General features: G+C 39.8%; 1 protein-coding gene across 1 annotated transcript in view; it reads left to right on the top strand.

The window, feature by feature from the left end:
• Positions 1-23,243, top strand: part of TMCC3 (transmembrane and coiled-coil domain family 3) — a 48,487-nt gene that overhangs the window by 15,076 nt on the left and 10,168 nt on the right. The window contains exon 2 of the mRNA XM_075274492.1: positions 16,119-17,032. Coding sequence (XP_075130593.1) covers positions 16,119-17,032 — 914 coding nt within the window. The remainder of the gene's footprint in view (positions 1-16,118; positions 17,033-23,243) is intronic.

Genomic DNA, 23,243 nt, shown 5'->3' on the forward strand with positions numbered 1-23,243 from the left:
CAGAGCATGACTGTATAAAGTATAAGTTTTTAACTTTTAACCAGTGGATGTAGTGCTGGATTCCTGTCTTCCTTCCTTATTAGTAAACTACTTGTGTTGGGTGTTTGCATTGCTTTCCAACAACCAGCACATCATTCTGGACCCTCTATCCACTGGAACTAATGGTGCTTTAAAAATAAGTAGTAATAATAATAATTCTTGCAGGGATGTTCAACTGACAGACAATGAAACTGTAATGGGGATGAACAATCCCTTCAGCATTTGTTCCTCCCCTATGTAGTTTGCATTGGCCTGTGAGTGACATTGACCTGTTATATCATCAATCTGCAAATGTTGTTCCCTGCATTGGCCCATGTAATAGGGCCTTTATTGTTCATCTTGTGGTATCCGGATCAAACGAATCCCTGCATTCCAATAGAGGCATGGCAGTACGCCAAACCACGACTGTAATAAAGAAAAAGAAAATCTTGTTCATAGCAATGTAACAACTGCCTGCTATTGTAATAAAATGCAGAAAAACCAGCACAAATGAACAGCTGTTTTTATGGCATTATAGGACTCATGGCACAAATGCCACAGACTTCACCCAGTGTGCAGTTTTTTTCTGGCTGTCCACTGTGCAAAGATTGTCTTGTGTCATAATCCTGACTGTTGCATGTAATGTTTATTACTGATCACAGCTCCATTCTGGATTTAGCGGAAACGCACCAGAAAAAATGCTGCATTTTACAGTACCAGCAAAAATGTCATTAGTCACCTCTACACTTTGTGGGAAAACGAGCTGTGGAAAAGCTGCACGATGAAAAAACACAAATGGCGAGTGGTCTCCCTATACATATAATAGGGTGGGTGGGAGAAAAAGCTGAATAAAACGCAGTAAAAACTCAATGAAAAACATTGCAGGTAAAAAATACAATGAGTTTTCAGGTTTTTTTTCTGCAGATTTTTCTAACTGTATTTTGCATCGTTGGGCCTTATCCTTAAAGAGATGTCTCAGGATTACAAAATATGATTTTCTTCCAAAAATATTGCCACACTTTGTATGTGATATTGCAGTTCTGCCCCATTTTTTACAATGTAGTCCACACACAACCTGTAGACATGTGTTGCACTGTTTTGGAACTTTCTTTTTTCTTGTTCTCCTTTCATGTGATGGCCAGGTCAGAGGGTATCTCTCATAGCTGTGTACATAGCGATTGAGCTATATCCACATCCCTGCCTTCCCTGTGGAAGGTCCTGCTGTACTTTTTTTTTTGTGTAAATTAAGCCAGAATTCTGGTTTTGCTTTCAAAATCTCCCTGTGTGTATTTTTATATACCATCTGGAAGATTTTTACATAGACATGTAAGCCAGCAGTCGGTGTTCATCATAGATCTTGCTCATGCCTTTTCTTTAACATGCCACGCAGTTGCACAAATATTCTAAAGTACACTATACCTTCCTCTTTTGCTGCCTTGGATCTCATGTAAACTCAGAGTCCTTTTAGGTTAGACTTAGGTCATGCTGATACAGCTGCTTACATGCTCAGCCATGTACAGCCCTGAAGAATTTTGAGGATTTTTTTTTAGTTATTCAGCAAAACTGATTCCATATGTTACATAGCCTGTTTTATTTGTTTTCGCATGTATTGTTATGGGAAATGTATGTGAATCATTTCATATGTAGAGGACAATGTAAGAGATGTAAAGACTTGTTTAGCCTGTTTTTAGACATTCTTCCACCCACAGGCTGAGACCTTTTTTATCAGCTTTGTACAGCTAGTATAATGGTGTCAAAACGCTCCTCCTGTTCTCTACAAACTTCTCAGTGGCTGTGTCTAGTGGGGGCGAAGGTCAAGTCCTTATTCAGTGGGATAAAGGTTCAGTAGGAATATATTTCAGCTTTTAGTTACATACCGAGGATGATTTATTCTGATCTTACACCATCTTGGATTTGCAAATTGTCAAAACCACTTGTGAAAAACATGGTCATAAGTGGTATTTTCTGAGAAGGGGGTATGGCGAGTGCATGCTGTGTGTGAGGCCGTTGACCCTACCAGATTTATCATCTTATAAGCTGGTTTCTTGTGTGAATGAATCTGTAAGGGGGCGTTCACACTACCGTCGGTGTCCGACAGGTAGTGTCCGCTGCTAATGTCAGTTCAAAATCTTGTGCGGACATTAGCAGCGGACACTAGCTGTGTCTGTGACATTTTTGCATTGATTTAAATGGAGATCGGGTGCGTTCTTTTACAGTCCGTGGGTGTCCTTAACTGTCCGTTCCCAAAGATGTCCGACTTTTCAAGCGGACAGAAAAAACCTACATGTCTGGTTTTGCTGTCCGCTTGAAAAGTCGGACATGTTTGGGAACGGACAGTTAAGGACAGGCACGGACTGTAAAAGAACGCACCCGATCTCCATTTAAATCAATGCAAAAATGTCACAGACACAGCTAGTGTCCGCTGCTAATGTCCGCACAAGATTTTGAACGGACATTAGCAGCGGACACTAGCTGTCGGACACCGACGGTAGTGTGAACGCTCCCTAAATTTAGACCTGTGTAGGTGCACAGCCTGTCAAATGATGTACCTGATCTATGATAAGGCCTGGACCAGGTCAATAATCAGGCAAATCCTCCTGCGGCACAGGGATTATCAAGACCAGTGTACAGAATGACAATCATGATAAATCGTTCAGCCCCTTACCCTATTGTTTAATATATTTAGTCATGTACATTCATGAACACTGACCATATTATGGTTCTGCATTGTACTGCTTGCTTGGCCTTTTAACCTTGGTTTACCTTCATTTCATATGTTTGCATGAATTTTCATAAATCTGGACAGTATTTGGCTCATGCAAGAAAATCCAAGGTGAGGGTCCTACAGAGGTCAGCTATACCCCTAGGTCGCATATAGAGCCTAGTAGCAAGTACTGACATATTAAGAATAACAGCAGGCTACAGTGTTCCTCATATTACAGCAGGAGCGTTCTTCTGCTGACATAACTGAAGTGTATGTTATGGCTGCTGTTTCCTAGCCTGTCAGTGTGGTTACAGGCCAATGTACATTCACTGCATATTTTATGGTTTTCAAAGCTTGATCATGCTTGACTTTAAAGGGAATTTGTCACTAGGATAGTTGTGCACCGTATGAGTGAGGGCAACCTATAGCCCGATTCCAGTGCCTTGTCACTTGTTTTCAGAAAATGACTATTTATAAGCTGCCATGCTGAGCCCTGGAGTTCCCTTAATGGTGTGTGTATGTTGTTGAGTCCTTGAAATTTATGAGCCGCCGTCTCCCACCATGTAAAATGTAGAGAAAATGTAGTCAGCCGGTTAGTCACAGGAGGGCAGGGGGAGGCTGCGGTTTATAGTGAGACTATGAGCATCATTTTTATGAGACCTCTCTGTTTAGTCATTTGTATAAATGTTCAGTAGATTGATCTTTCCTCTACCTCTTTAGTAAGTTAATGTTCATGTTAATAAACTGCTCTATTACCATTGGCGGTTTCTCCACATATGTCTAGTATTAAATGGTTATGAAGATAAAGGAAAACTTGAGAAAAAAATGGCAGTTTTCATACTCGTGTGACGATTGCTTTAAAGCAGAGGTCCATTTTCAATTGAAGTATATGATCAATATGGGACCGACACCTGGCCCCTGGACCCATCATCTGTACAGAACAGATTTGGGCACCATTCCTGTAAACCAGGGGTAGGAAACGTACGGCTCTCCAGCTGTTGCAAAACTACAACTCCCAGCATGCATATTCGCTCTGCTGTTCTTGGAACTCCCATGGAAGTGAATGGAGCATGCTGGGAGTTGTAGTTTCACAGCAGCTGGAGAGCCGAAGGTTCCCTACCTCTGCTGTAAACCATATGGGGCCAGAAGCAGAAAGCTGCATCTGCTGAGCTGAACTGCAGTGATGGCACTGGGCTGCTATACAGTGGATGGAGATTTCTGCTTCTGATCCTGTATTGTAGGCTGGATGCACGCTAGAAGTGGCTCCCTACAGAGGATCAGGCCAGGTGTGGGCCCCTATTGATTATATATTTATGGCCTCTCCTATATATGTATAGGCCATATAAAAATAAAAAAAACCTTCGACAACCCCTTTACAGAAAAGGGAATTGAAAGTGGTGACTCCACTAAAGTACACAACAGTAATATCTAGACATTGATACCTTTTTATTTTCATTTCTAATTTCAAACCTGTTTTCCATAAGACACTGGCAATAGACTATAGTATATAATTAGGCCCTATTCACACATTGCGTACCTAGATTTTAGCTTCAAAGAGTAGTAAAGTGAACAAGGATTTAACATACGCCATTTACTTACAGCGTAAAAAATGTTCAGTGGCTTCCACACCCTATATGTTACAAAAATGCAGCCACGTATTTTTCTTGGAATTTTTCATTACAGATTTTATCCATTGTAATACAGAAGTTCTCTGTGGAAAGATCTGTGAAACTTGTCTGGCTTTGGCTTTAAACATTCGATAAAAGTTGGCCGAGTCTGCCGGTTTCATTGCTGGCTGTTTATGTTTATCTGGGCCTGCTGACTGTCTTCTGACAGCAGATGTTGGGAAGGAAGAGGGATTAGGTATGTCAGGTTTTAATACAGAGATGCAGCATTGAATAAAGACTGATCCTTGTTGACTGGGGCACAAGTAAAGACCTACAGTATGTAGACTCTGCACCTTGGAGGAGCCTGTAACAAATATTAGTTTCATTATAAATCCACTTTCCTGAGCAAAGCAATAACTTCATTATCTTTTTAGATTTCTGTTGCTATTTCATCGTGTTTCACCTTTCCATTGTTTTATCTTCCTAATGTTCCACTTATCAAGACACTTAATGCATCTTATATTCTAATATACCAAAGAAAATCTCTCCCTCTTTAGGCAGTATTACAAGTATATTAGATAATGTGCTGTGCAAAGTGTTGTAGCTTTCCTCTTCCATCTGCTAGTTCCTGTGTGGTGCTATGTTCTATAAATCTATACGTCTTCTGCTGTTGCTTCATTCATGATGCATTGATTGAGGAATTAATTGGTCACTTTTCTTCATATTTCTAAATACATCAATGATACAGAATAAAAGAAAATTTATAATCTTATTGCAGTAAAATGCTTTTTCTTTCTCCATGCATCAGAGTGTTTTCCCTCCCTTCTAAATTGATATCTCTGCTAAATTTTGTCTTGATCTCCCGAGATGGATTGCAACTCACGTCTTTATCATATTAGTAAGTACATATACTATTGTGGAGGGAGGAGGACTGAGCAGAAGCTGAAAGAAACTGGAGCAGCCCCCCTCCCCTCCGAAAGTGCTTCAGTTTTTCTGTATTATGTCCCTTATGGTGCTGCTCGTTCTAAGCCGGTGATAGGGAGTTAGGGAGCAGAATGTCTAATATTTTCTATGTACTGTCTATGGAAGACAACATAGCAGCTACCCACTAACTCGGAACAACTGAGAACTGGACTCTGCAGTTGGTAATACTGCTACAAAATGCAAGCTACAAATCTTATAAGGAACAAAAATAGTACAGTGTGTGTGTATATGAGGAGTAACACTATCAATTTAAACAGAATTTGAAACTTGGTGTCCCACCTCCATATACTTGATTTGGACTGAGCTATACAGCTATTATTGACCTGTGAAACGCCGCTGCCGACTCAGCAAGCTGATCTGTGGAGGCCCTGGGTATTGCATCCCTCACCGAACAGATATTAATGACCTATCACTAGCCTAAGGATATGACAACAATATTTAATTCCTTGAAAACCCCTTTAAGCTTCTTCCACATCTTCTACTTGCTTTAAATTATCTTTTTAAGTTGTCCGTATGATAAACCTGTACTTTCTTTTTCCCACATTTGACTAGTTCTAAAATGGAGAACAATAAACATTTATTCTCCCTCCAGTGTATTTTTCCAGTCTTACTGCTTTATGTTTCAATGCGTTTAGTCAATAAATGTGTACAGTCTGTTTCAATACTGCAGTTCAGTTCACAAACAAATTGCGTCTTTCTATCCGTGTGACATTTTGAAAAATGAAGGCAAACTGTAATAATCTAGAATATTTTCGTATAGATTCTACCTCTACAACAGAGATAAGTATCTTGAACTTTGGAAACGAACCTTTAAAGTTTGACCCTTATCCATATAATTACATGATCTAATATGTACAGTTGTCCCATTACCTTCCATGTACTTCATTGTATAAGACTTCTTCCCAGCTCCGTATACATTTCTGCCTCCTTCAGCTATTGACAGACTTATATCTGTTCTGAATGCCTATGATTGTCTATGATAAGACCTGCACATAGCATATGTGACATAAGTGTAAGTTTAATGGTATAAAGTAACGTTTCAGTGGAATATAATGAAAATTTGTTTCAGAATACTTCTTTCAAGTAAATTAAGAGGCCAGAGGCTTGTAATAATTCTGACATATATCACACCAGTGCTGGCTAGGATTAAGATTAAGTACGAAATACTATCCTTATAAGGGTTATCCGGTTTCTAAGATTAATGGGCTATCCTGAAGATGGGCCATCTGTATTAGATCTGAAGGGGACCTGACATCCGGGTCCCCTTTCAGATCACCGGTACTGAGGCAGTTTCAGAGAACCCCATTGAAGTCTCTCTCTCCCAAACTGATCTGTGAGGGGTTTCTGGGTTTTAGTCTCCTGCAGATCTAATACTGATGGCCTTTCCTATCCATATTAGAAACCACTTTGTATACATTCATATGTAATAGATTTTTTACACAAATGTCTGTGATTTCTCCATTTATCTGAATTGGGCTTGAAGTTGAATTGGGTGTGAAATTGGAATTGACTAACTCTGAATTTTGCCGGTGGCTATCCTGCTGTGATTTATAGCTGCCGTATAGTGCAAAGTGACTGATATTGATGTACTGTCCTTAGGATCTAGTCTTGGACAGCCCCTTTATTGTCTCTACGTGCTTTTTTGAAGGTATACAGTAATACTGATCTCCTCTTTATGTGATTTGAGCCAGGACCTTCATGACTTTAGGGAAAGCTGAAAGTGATTGTATCATGTGCTATCTGCCAGTGCAAGCGTTTAGCCTGCCCAGAGCACCATAGGACAGACCCCATGAAGAAGAGGACCATACTATTCACGACAATATCTGAGGGAACAATAAAGGGAACAGAATGGGTGCTTGTGCCATTACTATACTGTATATTAGGCTGATGTTCTCAGCTTTGTTCTGAATGTCTTTTTTTAATATTATAACTGAACTCACAAATGACAAACCAGTTATTACGATTAGATAGCTGTTTGAACTTCTCTTAGAGACACATTTTCTACCTTCAATGGCCGCATCACAGAGCTCACTTTGGGAATATACGATGGTGTACTTGGTGGAATAATGTAACTATTGGTAAGTTTTTAGGTCTGTTAAAGCTGTCTGTCAGATACATCAGAAATTAGAGAACCAGGCGAGCTTAGAAATATATCTGTGCAAAAATCAGGGTCAGTAATAGCCACGTAAGTACGGTACATTTGCCATATTGGGAAACATATTGCCTCTTTGATATGTGAAACAGGCCTAATTGTTATCATATGTTACAGTAATCTTCTAAGAGAATAGCCGGCACAGATGAGAAGGGGGATATATCAAAGCCAGTGCCAGGGACAAGTGGAGAAGTTGCTAAGAGCAACTGGTTCCAGCTGTTGTGATGTAATAAAGTGCTGATGCATCCACACACAGTCTGTGGGGGGTGATGACTGCCTTTTGCCCTAGTCTTTGGAGGTTTCATTTCTCTAGTGTCTAGTGACTGCTCTGCATTCTGTGTGTCGTACATATTACAAAGAGTTTGTCTCTAAAGAGGTTTCCAATTTGTTGCTAAGCTATTTGCTATTTTTGCTTGGAGTGATTCGACTGATTTAATTACCGGGAACATGCTTTTTGATTCCAAACTCTCCACAATGAAAAACAGAATTGTATTATTGATTTTCACCAGATATATTTTTATGTTCAGATATATAGGATGTGTAAACAATGTAAAGTACAAACTTACTAGAACATTTTTTAAAAAATAACATCAATGTACCGTGGCTGTAGTGTGCCTCCAATATCTATTTACACTGAATCTGTTCTATTGTATTGTGCATAATAGAAATATCCCATGTGTTATGGTGGAGTTCTTTTAGGGGAGATTAGAGTGACCAACCACACCATAACTTGGAACCACAAGGAGGGACTCTTTGTTACCACTTGTACACATCTGCGTTGGTATTCCGTCCGGGGAAGTCCGCATGAGGACCCCCCCCCCCCCCCAAATGGAATACCAAATGCAATTGCAAGCGCTGTGCAGTAAAAGCCCATTTATTATAATGGGGTCCATGTGCTTGCCGCCAGATCTCTGCAGGGATCATGCAGACAGGAAAGTACTTAATCTACTTTCCCGTCCGCATGATTTGTGTGGGCAGCTCGCAGCAAGAACACGGACCCTATTATGGTCTATGGGGATCCGTGTGCTTTTACTTCACAGTGTTTGCAATTGTGTTTGGTATTCCGTTCGGGGGGGTCCCCATGCGGACTCCCCCGGACGGAATACCAAACGCATTTGCAAGTGTTGTGCAGTAAAAACACACAGACCCCATAGACAGATGCAGGGCATCTGTTAATAAAGGGACATGGTTTGCATGTACGTGTCACCTGGACTCTGCTTTATTGCTGTGAGTGTAATTGGTCCGTTTTCTTTGGGTCTACTGTCCCGTATCCCTCCTGATTACTAAAGGCAAGGAGAATGTAGGTATCTTACTGTCTCATGTCAGCCTCGTTTCCTTTAAGCTCTTGAAGGCAGGACCCTCGCTCCTATTTGACATGTTGACCATTATGTTTGTTACATTGTAATGTTTGATATTGTCTTCACATCCCCTCTGCATAGTGCTGTGGAATATGTTGACACTATATAAAAATAATTATATTATTATAATTTATTATGTTTGGTAAGGTCTCTAGTGCAACAGTGCACTAGAACTTGGTGGCATCCAAATCACTTTAAACCTGAAACAGTTAGTGCTCAGTTCTTGATCTTAACAAATTTAGTTTCATACAATGTCTTTACATTTGTGAAAGGGGATTTTCCTAATATTTGGGGGAAGGTGCTACTTTATTGCCAGAGTTTTAAAGGGAATGTCACAATGACAACGTATCTAAAATCCACAAGATGGGTAATGTCTAACCACTGGGGGTCCTAGTGCTGTGATGCCCATTGGTCGTGAGAATGGGAGGAGTCCTCTTTCCCTTGTTTGTATAGAGCAACGATTGAGAGTGCCTGCTGCTGCCCCATTCAGTTTTTATGGAACTGCAGTAAATAGCCAAGTACAATGCTTTATCTTCAGCAGCCCAATAGACTTTAAACAGCAGCAGCCATAGCTGACAAGTGGGTGGAGGTCCCAGCAATAGGACCCCAAGCAATCACACTTATTGCCTATTCACAGAATAGGTGATAAGTTGTCATTGTTGGATAATCCTTTAAGCCAGATAATATACCATTACTGTGGGCATTCTGGCCAGCAGTCTTTATTCTTCTTCCATCCGTCAATCAATCATATGTAATATTTTGTGGGCAGAACGTAATAATCGCACTGGGATTGGATTTCAAATCCTAATATACATTTTATTTCCCTTTTGGATATTTTGCTGTTTGCATTTGTTATTGATTAACCATATTAATATTTTCCCAGGACGTTCTGAAACTATATGCTGATAGACAGTTTTCCTCTGTAATATTGGTTGAGTTTCTAATATTAATAATTGCTGTAATTTACTTTTCATTAAAAAATTGCTGATGCCAACATGTCTCCGCAGCAAAGTTCTACTTTACTAACTAGATCTAGTTAAGGCTTGTGTTCTTCATCAATCTTTGTTTTCAATAATATCTTTTGTGTACACGGAAATTTCTTTTTGTTTATCATTATGAAGGAAGTGCGTTCATTTGGAAAATTGCTTTGTTGTTCGGGTGTCCAAGTTTATATGTATTGTGTTTATGAAAAAAAAAATCTGGACAGTGATTGAAGTATTAAGGTGGCTGCTCGTGGTGGGTTTTATGTTTTTAAATGCATGCAAAAACATGTATGGAAATTGCTAGTGTTTCACAAAATGGCACATGTTTTGTCTTTAGTAGTGAGTATGTGAAAAACATACCCGCACATACTGACTACCGACAAGATAAAGATCCCCAACTCTAATCAGGACTACAAGATCCCAGGTACCTTCACCTGCAGCACATCTAATGTGGTGTATTTAATAATATGTACCAAGTGTCCCACTGGGGGTCTGTATGTAGGCGAGACAAGACAGACACTCAGGTTGCGGATGAACTCACACCAACACACCAATTATTTTTTTTAATAAACACAATACTCATAATACTTGGACACCCGAACAACAAAACAATTTTCCAAATGGGAGGCTTTTTAACTCCTTGATTTCAATGTGTTCCGCTCGGAAAACGGAACACATTGAAGTCAATGGGAGCCTTTTTTTTCAGCGCTGATTCTGCTGCGAGTTATCGTGCCAGAATCAGAGCCACTTTACTCCGTGTGAATGCCCCTTAACAGAGCAGAGAACGGACCTCCCTGTGCCGAAACACTTCTGCAATCCAAATCATAATATCATCAATGACATGAAGATTTTGGTGTTAAGGGGGAATTTCAAATCGATGAGAGACCGAACAATATGAGAATATAAACTCATGACCACCTTTCACACATTCCAGAGGGGGTTAAATCTGTTGAATGGTTTTGTGTCATTTTACAACAACTAGGCATCACATCACTAAGCAAAGGGATCATAAAACTCAGAGAGCCAGTTTTTTAACTTATTTATTTGTGTGTGTACTGCTTTCCATCACCTGTCACTTGATTCCTGTGCCTTTTTGTGTATAAGTAGCATGCCTTCAGAAATTGTCATACCATGCCTGATGAAGAGACCTAGTCGCCTCGAAAGCTTACAATCTGTCGTCATTTTTGTCAGCCATTAAAAAGGTATCAACTACTAAAGACTTAATCTTTATATTGCATATCCACTGGCTAATACGGTACAAAGATATATTTTTCCTTACCTAAATATATGCATTTTCAAATGAGGTTTTGTTTTGTTTTTTTCCTTTGAATTGCATAAAAACTCACCATGACCATACACCATTACCTCTCACATGATCAAGTTCCAGATGTGAAACTGGATTCATGTGTTGGCTGGTTTTACTGGCTTGAACAGTATGCTGGGAGAGGGACTCCTAGCATAATGCTTATCTACTGTCCTATACTGAGGCTCAACATTGCAGAAAAAACAGCCTTTAGAATAGCTTTTAGAAAGGCTATTCATCTCTTAAAGGTCTTGAATCTTTCTTTTTTTCTTCTTTATGCTAATTGTGCTCTGAAAGTACAGGGGGGTGCTCTGAGCACAGCTTTGTCATCCATCCCAGCACCGCCTCTCTCTTCTGCTCCTGATGCATCTCCTCCTCTTCACTCCTCTTCTTACACAAGACCACCGCAAAACGGCCGATGGAACAGTCAACTGTGCATGTTCCATCGCCATTTTGTGGTGGTCTTATGAAAGAAGAGGAGTGAAGAGGAGGAGACGTATCAGGAGCTGAAGAGAGGAGTAGCGCATGAGCCTAAACTTTGAGCACGGGGAACGCCCCCTTTGCTTTCTGAAGACAAATTTGAAGAAAGAAGACAAAACTCAAAAACAGTGGTGCAGACCTGAAAGAATAAAGCTTTAAGAAGAATAGCTTTTCTAAAGGCTGTTCCGACATGCTTTTAATAATTATTATTTTTTTTTTTTTATGATAGTCTTGTCCCCTTTAACAGCGAATGGGACAAGACTGTCATTGCATTGCATGTCTGCTATAAAACAGTGAGGAGGTCACACAACAATCGCGCTGGCACTGTGGCCTCTTCAGGCAGCTGATCAGCAGAGGTTTCACGTGTCGGACCCCTACCCAGAGCACCGATAAAAAGTAGTTGGATAGCATTGCCATACTGGCACATAGCACTTCCCTTGGTGAAGTTTGTTTTAAGTATAAATAGTTAAGTAAACAGGACATTCTGCTTACTGCTGGGTACAGGATGCCGGCTCTGCTTTCCTTCAGAGATACATAAATGCACAAGTGTTTCTGTAAATTGCATGAACAGTTCCAGGCCTCTGAGGACAGATGGCTACATTTAACAATTAGCACAGTGATTTGCATGAAGCTGCTTCTGAAATGTGTCCTCCAGAATGTGCATTTGTGGGATCCAGAATGAATGGCGAAGTCTGAGTTGCCTTATTTCTGTTGTCTGGTGATAGCAGAATGTTTGGCATCCTACATTTGTCATTTTCCATCATACGATTTTGTAACCAACGTATAAAGACCCTTGTACAAGTATCAGATTGTAATACTGGTAACAATACATCCATATTTACAGAGTGATTCAGCAGGAACTTTCCTGTGGGACGGTACGGAGCATGCGAAGCTCTGAGTGGAGCTGCAGAGGACAGATGAGGCTGAGTAGCTGGCTCAGAAGATAAAAGCAGTAACAGGACATGTATGCCTTAATATAAAAGACCTCTACCTGGACAAAAAAACTAAGTGATGAATGTTTCATTTCTTCGCTTTAGAAGACTGGCATAGGTGGGGTAATAAATTCACCACCACCCCCATCCAATATGTTTGCATAGTATTGTAATATTATTTTTAGATTCATTTAGAAGCTGCACTGTTAAAGTCTGCATCTATAACTATACTTGCTGCACAAAAAAAATTGAGGCTTTACATGCTGTAGCTAAAATAATTGTGTTTGTGATTGACGTTTACAGAGCAAGTCTTGGGTGTCAAAAGAGGACATGGTGTTCTTGTTCAGTTATGTGACGTTTTGCTGGATTATACCGTTGGATAATATTCTTTCCTGTGCTGAAAAGGTTCCCTTGTACTGTATGACCGGAAGGTGCTCACTTAAGACTTTATTTGGCCTCCTTCACTACATTGTGCAGTTACTGGCGTGTGAGCATTCCTTTGCTGCTTTGGCGTCAGGAGTTTTGTTCTACTTCTATGATTACATAATAAGAGGAAATGTGTTTAGTGCTTTATTTGCTTGTGTTTCCACTTCACATAGATAAGTGGACATTTTAGCTAATCTTCCAATCATTCTTCATCTTGTTAGTTGCTTCACTTATTAATTTTGTTTAGCTCCCTATCATGTTACTCTGCCCACAAAATTCTGTTCTTACATCAGTGTTGGAGGATACGCCAAGTGGCTTGGTTAAAAATGGCGGCATACTGCACTTGGCAGCAGCATTGACCTCCCCATCTACTCCACTCTCCTAATATGATACAAGCTTCAGGGACAGAAGAATTTCGGCCTCTTGGTCAGTGCTGCCATGGGCTATGAAAGAGACTTGCGGCATCTGTGTTATGTCACCTTTTTTTTTCATTGTAAGCATTAGCAGTCATAGAAAATGGTCGATATTCGCTAAACAGTTCACAGCTGTTTTTGCCATAAAATGTGGCAAAAAAACCTTAGAAATGCAACAAGCTTTTCAGTAAAATTTCACATTTATATAGTCTTGTCAAAATTGTAAAATTAGGCAGAAAAGTGGATATATAAAGAGAATGTACAACTTTCTATCACCAGTCTTCATTGGGATGTGTGCACCTTTTAGTATGTTCTAGTATCCTCCTGTACTTTGACCGAGGTAAAAAAAAAAATATCTTAGTAAATCTAGTACATGGTATTAAATTAGAACAAGTTTTCATTGCATGGACTAGGAATCGAGTTACCGATGTAGTATTTGCTTTTAACTGCGCCATTACTACAGAATGTATTCACTGCATAGTGTATCCGTTATATTGTCCAGCAAATTTGTGTTTTATTATTACTTGTAAGACCTGAATTAGGGAGCTGTTACTTTTGCAATTCCCTTACTTACAGTATTAGCTTAACGTAGTATCAAAGGAAGTGCTAAACTGCGTTCAGGTTTCATTGTTTGCAATACAATATGCAGATGCCCTCCATTACCCTACTACATAATGAAGGTTTGATGTGTGATAATAGAGGTTACTGAAGATCAGCGTGAGACGTGTGCTTTTCCGGTGATTTTCACATAAAAGCAGGACTGCTTGGTTAACAATTGCGCTGCAGAGCTGCTGATTGGCTGTCTGAGAGCCGTAGGAGCGTTCTACTTCTAATGTGAACAGGAGCCACTTATTATCTGTGGCAGGGAGTATTTCTAATTTCCACTTCCTATAATGAAGTGCTCGCTACCTGCTAATGTGATGTGCATTTGGTAGTTGGTGTAGTAGTTATGCCCAGAACACAATTTCAGGAATAAACTGTGCCCTGTAGGAGATTGTATAGAGTTTGCAATTTGAACGTTGATATATAAACTAGATAAACTACTAGATTTACCTTGAATTTATTTGGATGCTATTTCTTGCTAAGCACCGTTCCACATTAGGGAAGTTCATTAGCATTTAGCCCACAGGCACAAGGGTATTCAAGGACACCGTGAGTAACCTCCGCAGGTGTTCTCGAAAACATGGAACAGAACTGCAATACCACACAACTTATGGACGCATGGTTTCGATCTTCTATAGGGAAGAAAGCAGCCATGTTTATCTAATATATAACTCCTTAAGGCTAAGGCCGCACATTGCTGAAACGCAGCTTTTTTTGTTGCAAATTTTGTTGTGGTTTTTGAGCCAAAGCCAACAATGGCTACAAAAGCAATGGGTATGTAAAGAAAGTTCTTATACTGTTCTCTTCTGCTCAATCCACTCCTGACTTTGGCTCAAAAAACCGCAACAATATCTGCAACAAAAAAAAGCAGCTTTTCCACAATGTGGGGCCTTAGCCTAAGGCTTAGGCACCACATTGTAAAAATGCAGCTTTTTTTTTGTTAGAGATACTTTTGCGGTTGTTGTGGCTCTTGGATGGGGTTAAAGTGAGTCTTTCAGCAGGTAATTGGTAATGAGCATAATTCCAGTAGCCTGTAGTGGTAATTATACAGTTTCCAGATATGTCTCTGTTAATCAGTTTTGGAGACCTAGTTTCATGTAAATCGCCATTTATTCATATGCAGATGAGGGGGGAATGTTTTTCCCAGGAATTTAAAAAATAAGTATGCGTCCCTAAAGCACTTTTCCCTTTTTGCATATGAATAACACGTAGATTTACAGGAAAATGGGGCTCCAAAGCTGAATATTTGGAAACTGTAGAATCACTTCTACATGGTACTGGGATTAGGTTTATTACCAATTTACCTGCTCCCATAATGTGATAGCTTTACTGACATTGCTATAGCGTGTGTGTGTGTGTGTGTGTGTGTGTGTGTGTGTGTAAAAAAATAAATGTATATCTCTTGTGTGTGTACAGTAGTTGTCTTTCTGAGAAAGGTGTTAAGTAACAAGTTTTTTTCTTTTTTACGATCAGGTAAATGGTACATAGCATTTTCTGAGCACTATAATTATAAGTGGCAAACTCTAGTCTTCTAGACGTGCAGGGACATGCTGGGTGTTTCCCATTGAGGTGTTACGATTGTGAGCAGGGTGCATACTAAACACATTTCAGCTAGGACTTTGTTTAATTATGTCTTCGTGGTATTATGTAAATGTCTGACTGGCTAAAATACCCTGAATCTGAACCTCTTTAAGTTTTTATGCAGAGTAAAATAAGCCAAAAAACATGTCTGTAAAAAAAACCTTTGTCACGTATATTAAAGTACATTAAATTTTATTAAAAAATGGCTATATAGTGGAGGAGTGTGCACATTTGTCATTTTTCTATATACGTTAGTTACCTTTTACTATTTCCAGAGATTGGGATATTCATGTGCAGCTGCTATCAATCCTGACTGTATTTACAACCAGTGATATCTCAGGAAAGAATACAGTGAGAAGTATGTTACTGATAGCAGGATTTCACAGAAAGAAGTCAAAATTTGCTAATACAGCACCAATGTAATAATGACAGAAAATGAGAAGTTGTTGAAATGTAGTTCCACTTTAATAGGACTTGTGCTAACACTTGTCCTGAACACACACTCCATCCTGGCAAATATTTCTGAAGATAAATCCAGTCCAAGTTGTGAGTAATGCTTGTGTTTTTTTTCTAGGTGGACAGGTCTGATATGAACACACTCAGTTTGCCTCTCAACATCAGACGTGGAGGATCAGATACCAACCTTAACTTTGATATACCTGATGGTATTCTAGACTTCCACAAAGTCAAACTCTCGGCTGACAGCCTAAAGCAGAAAATTCTGAAAGTCACAGAACAGATTAAAATTGAACAAAGTTCCCGAGATGGCAATGTGGCAGAATACTTGAAATTGGTCAATAGTGCTGATAAACAGCAGGCAAGTCGAATTAAACAGGTATTTGAGAAGAAAAACCAGAAATCTGCTCACTCCATAGCACAGCTTCAGAAAAAACTGGAACAATATCATAAAAAGTTAAAAGAAATAGAGCAAAATGGCTCTGCCACCAAAAGTACCAAGGATGTCTCCAAAGATAACCTAAAAGATCTGCAACATTCTTTAAAAGATGTCACCAGCAGTTCTCGGCCTGCTGCACCAGTGGAGTCCTGTAAATCGGGGATGCCGGGAGTATCTTTGACTCCTCCAATGTTTGTTTTTAACAAATCAAGGGAGTTTGCAAATCTGATTAGAAATAAGTTTGGAAGTGCCGATAACATTGCTCAGTTGAAGAACTCCCTTGACGACTTTCACCCAGAAAACAATTCCAGAAATTTGAGTGGTAGTGCCACAATCGTGACGAAACCCAAGTATGTAAGTGATGACGAATGTTCTAGTGGGACATCTGCTTCAGCGGACAGCAATGGCAACCAGCCATTTGATGCTGGACGGACAAATGCAAACGACGGTCAAGATCTTGCTGTCTTTTTAGACGAGCTGAGAGAAATCCGAGAGGCACAGTCTCAGCTGGCAGAAGATATTGAGACGCTTAAAGTACAGTTTAAAAGAGACTATGCCATCATTTCCCAAACATTACAAGATGAAAGATACAGGTAATATCTCATTCCATGAGTTTTTCCTATATTGGATATTGTATTTATTGCTGTTGAATGAAGATTCTTTAGGCTGCTCATTTTCTAATGCTCTATAGAGGAATACTGAGTGAACAGATGTGGGGGTTGGGGGGGGGAGTTTGCTTAATAAACCTCCCTCAATTGTTTTTACAGATGCAAGGAATATTCATTTCCCTTAAATGGAGTGAAACCAGTTTTTGCTACTTGCGTGCAGCCATACACTTTGGCCCACAATGTATTTTTATAGCTTATCATGATATGAATCATTGCAAATGAAATGAAGCTTGTGATCAGGCCACCATTCTGCTGCACATGTAATGTTTACAGACCACAGGTCAATATCCCCGGCTATAAAGGTAGTTGGTTAGTTTCTGTGGGAGATAAAGCTATTTTTTTATGTATCGTCTTACTTTCCTTATGACTTGTTTCGGCTGGAGTTGTATTGAGTGTACAAACAATAGCTCCATATTCTTCAGATACACGGCTCAGTCATTGTCATGAGAGTCATGAGAGTTTAGTTCATACAGTTATACATGTAATATTGAAAAACATTAACGTGTTCAGATTCTGCATCAAGCTGCCGGACTATGACCTTCAGAGGCCAACCCATGTCAAGGGTATTGACTTGCTTTGTTGTTTATCCATGGGAGTTTTACTGGGCTTTGTTTTCATAGGAGACTGCCATAAACAATGTGGCTGAGGATTTCAAGTTTACTAACTCCAGAGCCACAATCTTATCACATCACAACAAGACTGGCCATGTTACTGGGTGGCAGGAATGAATGCCAAACATTTCAATGGCCCTGATAATACGATATTTTATGTACACGCACTTAAAGGGGCACGCCAAGGCAAATATATTGTATGCAGACAGGTTCTGGAGTCATAATTTTTTAAAATACTTGGTTCTCCCCCTCCCAAATTGGTGAATTGGTGCAGTTTTGCTATTCCATTGGTCAACTGACAAGGGAGGTGTCTTCCCCCTCCCTTGTTTTTTACTGTTTCTTACTGTTTCTCTGTGGCAGATGGGATTACCATGGACCAGGCCTCCAATCCCCCCCCCCCACTTCTACAGTTATCCCCTACATGCCCCTATATTAATGCCACAGGCCGCCTTTATCTGTCAGTATAAAAGTAGCGCTGAGGAGAGGGGGTCGTGGAAACTGTAGTAGTGGCATTCTCCACATGAATGCAAGAGGGATCATGCCTGGTATACAGGAGATGAGCAAGTAGATGGTCCAAACATGGCTGCCAGTTGCAAAAACCATGAAGTAATGGTAAGAATAAGGATCGTATTTAGTATTGAAACAATGCTATAGCTACATTAAACAGCTCAGGACCTATAGGGAAACAAATAAAGAGAACCTGTCCCTATAAAATAACATTTCTGGAGCAATCTTTCTTAGAGTTTGGTGGTGATCCAGTTTTTGTTTGTTTTTTTTTTATCCTGGAAATTTCTGAATAACTTGAGAACTAGAAATTCATGTAGGAAGAAGTCTGGAGTTTTTTTTTTTTTCTCCTCACTGTATAAGAAAACATTATCTTCTGTGCTAAAATCTAAAAATAACCAATAGTCAATTCAGATAGCCTGATTTTCACCACAGTTCACCATTAATCGTAATGGAGGTAAAACGTCCGATTAATTTTACAGTCCTATGAAAAAGTTTGGGCACCCCTATTAATCTTAATCATTTTGTGTTCTAAATATTTTGGTGTTTGCAACAGCCATTTCAGTTTGATATATCTAATAACTGATGGACACAGTAATATTTCAGGATTGAAAAGAGGTTTATTGTACTAACAGAAAATGTGCAATATGCATTAAACCAAAATTTGACCGGTGCAAAAGTATGGGCACCCTTATCATTTTATTGATTTTAATTCCCCTAACTACTTTTTACTGACTTACTGAAGCACAAAATTGGTTTTGTAACCTCAGTGAGCTTTGAACTTCATAGCCAGATGTATCCAATCATAAGAAAAGGTATTTAAGGTGGCCAATTGCAAGTTGATCTCCTATTTGAATCTCCTCTGAAGAGTGGCATCATGGGCTACTCAAAACAACTCTCAAATGATCTGAAAACAAAGATTGTTCAACATAGTTGTTCAGGGGAAGGATACAAAAAGTTGTCTCAGAGATTTAACCTGTCAGTTTCCACTGTGAGGAACATAGTAAGGAAATGGAAGACCAAGTTCTTGTTAAGCCCAGAAGTGGCAGGCCAAGAAAAATATCAGAAAGGCAGAGAAGAAGAATGGTGAGAACAGTCAAGGACAATCCACAGACCACCTCCAAAGAGCTGCAGCATCATCTTGCTGCAGATGGTGTCACTGTGCATCGGTCAACTATACAGCGCACTTTGCACAAATAGAAGCTGTATGGGAGAGTGATGAGAAAGAAGCCGTTTCTGCACGTACGCCACAAATAGAGTTGCCTGAGGTATGAAAAAGCACATTTGGACAAGGCAGCTTCATTTTGGAAACAAAAATTGAGTTGTTTGGTTATAAAAAAAAGGCGTTATGCATGGCGTCCAAAAAGAAACAGCATTCCAAGAAAAACACATGCTACCCACTGTAAAATTTGGTGGAGGTTCCATCATGCTTTGGGGCTGTGTGGCCAATGCCGGCATCGGGAATCTTGTTAAAGTTGAGAGTCGCATGGATTCCACTCAGTATCAGCAGATTCTTGAGAATAATGTTCAAGAATCAGTGACGAAGTTGAAGTTACGCCAGGGATGGATATTTCAGCAAGACAATGATCCAAAAAACCGCTCCAAATCCTCAGGCATTCATGCAGAGGAACAATTACAATGTTCTGGAATGGCCATCCCAGTCCCCAGACCTGAATATCATTGAACATCTGTGGGATGATTTGAAGCGGGCTGTCCATGCTCGGCGACCATCTAACTTAACTGAACTTGAATTGTTTGTCCAAAATACCTTTATCCAGGATCCAGGAACTGATTAAAAGCTACAGGAAGCGACTAGAGGCTGTTATCTTTGCAAAAGGAGGATCTACTAAATATTAATGTCACTTTTCTGTTGAGGTGCCCATACTTTTGCACCGGTCAAATTTTGGTTTAATGCATATTGCACATTTTCTGTTAGTACAATAAACCTCATTTCAATCCTGAAATATTACTTTGTCCATCAGTTATTAGATATATCAAACTGAAATGGCTGTTATAAACACCAAAATATTTAGAACTAAAAATGATTAAGATTAATAGGGGTGCCCAAACTTTTTCATAGGACTGTAAGTCATAATCTGACCCAGGCAAAATATAAGATGTGTAAGGAACTAGAAGGGCTACCCATTATTACTCCCTGCTATTGGTGTTGATCACCCCATCAAGTTTAGGACTGTTGTTTGCTAATCTATTTCAGCCCATGGTTTCTTTTTCTGTTTGGTAAGAAAACATATTGCTGATTTATTTATAAGACGTCCTCCCAAGTAGTCTGAGAGTGATGCACATCAGCTTGTTTATGACTCCTCCTATGACGTAGAGCCAAATCTTTTATTTCACTTATGGTATGTCCATATCTTTTATTGTCCTTGTCACAGAGTAATATCTTTGTATTTAGTTTAATCATTGGTTTCTGTATGTGCATGAAGTCACAGAGTGAGAGAAAGATTGTAGCTACACCCCTCTCCTCTGTCTACTGTGTTCTGTCTGGAGAGGAAGGGCAACTGCAGCCGCTCAGTGAGGAAGGACTTTTTATTTTTTTTCCCCTATTGTAACAAATAGCTATAGTTTAGTCCATTAAAGGACTAAAGATAATCACAGCAATCACTTGGTGTGTTCCACATGTACCGCTATTCATCTATGGGAATAGGAACAATTCTTGTGCTCACATTGCTTCTAGATCTAGTTAAAGTTTTTGTTTGAGTGCCATACATTGTATATTAGTTCACCGGCTATGCTAAGGATTTCCATGCAGAAAATCTGCACCATTTTACAGTAGTAGGAAAGTGGATGATTTTAAAGGAATCTCATCCACAAATTCCCAGCAAGCCAGTTAACCTACTAATATTATGTTTGTTCCTCGTTCACGCAAAAACGGCTGAACGCATTTGGATGAAATTTGGCACATAGTTTGTAACCTCGATTAACAGAGAGGCTACTTTTTATCCCACTAAATGACACAGCTTCACGACTGTTATGAATTTATGTTCACACACTATATTAAACTGCTCAGGTTCTGCTAAAGCCAGGTCTGTTATCTCTCTCTATCGCATTTGCATATTATCTGATCTGCGGCAATGATAATACGCTGGATGGGAAAACATCTTTAATCCAAATTGGCAGTTTGCTACTTTTAAACATGCCTGACAAAAGAAAACTAATTTGTCCCAAAATTCTAAAACAACAAGAGCTATGAAGGTAGCCAGAAGTCACAGACTTCTCGTCAAGCGGAGCTCAGGGGGATCATTGACGCCAACAATGCACTCCTTATATCTCTCTGTGAGCTGCTGAGATACCAGAACAATCACAGGCACGGTGTGAGGAACAAATTCAGCAGCAGGCCAGCTTGAGAGCTGCCGAAATGCTGAAGCAGGCGGATCATCAATGCCAACAACACACTTGTTATATGGCGTCCCAGTGAGCTTTGGAGGTGCTGGAACAATCACGGGCACAGGCAAGGAATGAGTTCAGCAGCAGGAAAGCTTGAGAGCTGCTGAAACGCTGGAGCAGGCAAACCGTTGATAGCAGCAATTTGCTGAGTAAAGGCGGATCATCGATGCCAACAACACCCAGATGAAGTCGCAGGCAGAGGCTAGTATGGTATAAATTTTTAACACAGAATTCATCCTGGACAATACAAAGGGTGAAATCTGTGTTAAGTCAGTCAAAACAAAATCTGCAGCAAAAAAAAAAAAAAAAAAACCCTAGCAAGTTCTCTGTTGTGGTGTTTCACCCCTTTCTGAACATGACCTAAGGTGTTTTCCAGAATCAGATAATCGTGTCTGTTTTCTTCTAAAAACAGTGCCACACCTGTCCATAGGTTGTTTGTGGTATAGTATCTCTGCCACATTCATTGGAGTGAATGGAGTTGAAATGTAATACCAGATACACGCCATGGATACGTGTGACGCAGTTTCAAGAAGTAGTGGCCATGTTTTTCTGATCCTAGACAATTTATAGGCAACATTATAGTAATAGCAGAATTTCCTGCTGTTCCTTTAAAATGTGAAGTGTTGTGTGCTGAAGCGCGATTGCTAGACACAGAAGCATAGCTTTAACAAGGAGAGGTTAGTATCGCGATGGCCATCCCAAGTGCAGGGTCATTCATTATTTAACGCTCCTGCCATGTTGCTTTTGTTCCAGTATAAGACATTTGTCAGAGAAGGCTTTTACTGGTTTCAGGCTTTTCACACTTGATAGGTGGTCAGAGGTGCAGAAGAAATGGCATTGGCACACAGCTGCCGGTGCATAGTGCTGGTATTATGCCACATATTATAATGCACACTTTGACTATTCGATGAATAGCGTGTGAGAAACTTCTTTAACACTTGCTCAGCTGATCTACAAGTGATAATTCCCTTAAAGGGTGGGGCACAAAGGCAGATTCTCCCTCAGGCGCCAATAAGTGGTTAGAAACACAAAGATGTGTGGCAGCTGTGTCTGAGTGTTATATGCTGGAATGCATTAAATATAGATGTTAAATTAACCAGTGTCAAACATTATCTCCTCCACAGTGCCCTACATTGTAGTCAGCCATACAAATGTGGGGATGAAAGAGCACGCCTGAAATTCTTATGGGTCATATTTCCAATGTAACAAACAGAATTATGAAATCCAACATGTTCCTGGATATTTTTCTTTTACATAATAAATTCAAGATGAAGAATTTCAAGTGGTCATGCATCTAAGGCTGGGTTCACATCTGCATTCTGGTTTCCGTTCAGAGGGTCTGCTTGGGGACCCCCAAACGGAAACCTAATCCACATAAAAAAGTGGTTACCTTAGGAAACCCACAGACCCCATAAACTATGATGGCATCTGTGTGGTTTCCGTGCTTGCTTTTCTCTCTGCATTTTTCATGTGGAGAGCAGAATGGAATCCCTGCAAACAGATGTGAACCGGGGATAAAGAAAATATCTCTGCTTCTTTCTTTGACTGTATTTTTGCATCAGATTTAAAGATGATAAATGGTGTATAAATAAACCTGGACCCCAAAAGGGTCTGGT

This window comes from Leptodactylus fuscus, chromosome 5 (assembly GCF_031893055.1).
Source record: "Leptodactylus fuscus isolate aLepFus1 chromosome 5, aLepFus1.hap2, whole genome shotgun sequence".
NCBI classification, from domain to species: Eukaryota; Metazoa; Chordata; class Amphibia; order Anura; family Leptodactylidae; genus Leptodactylus; species Leptodactylus fuscus.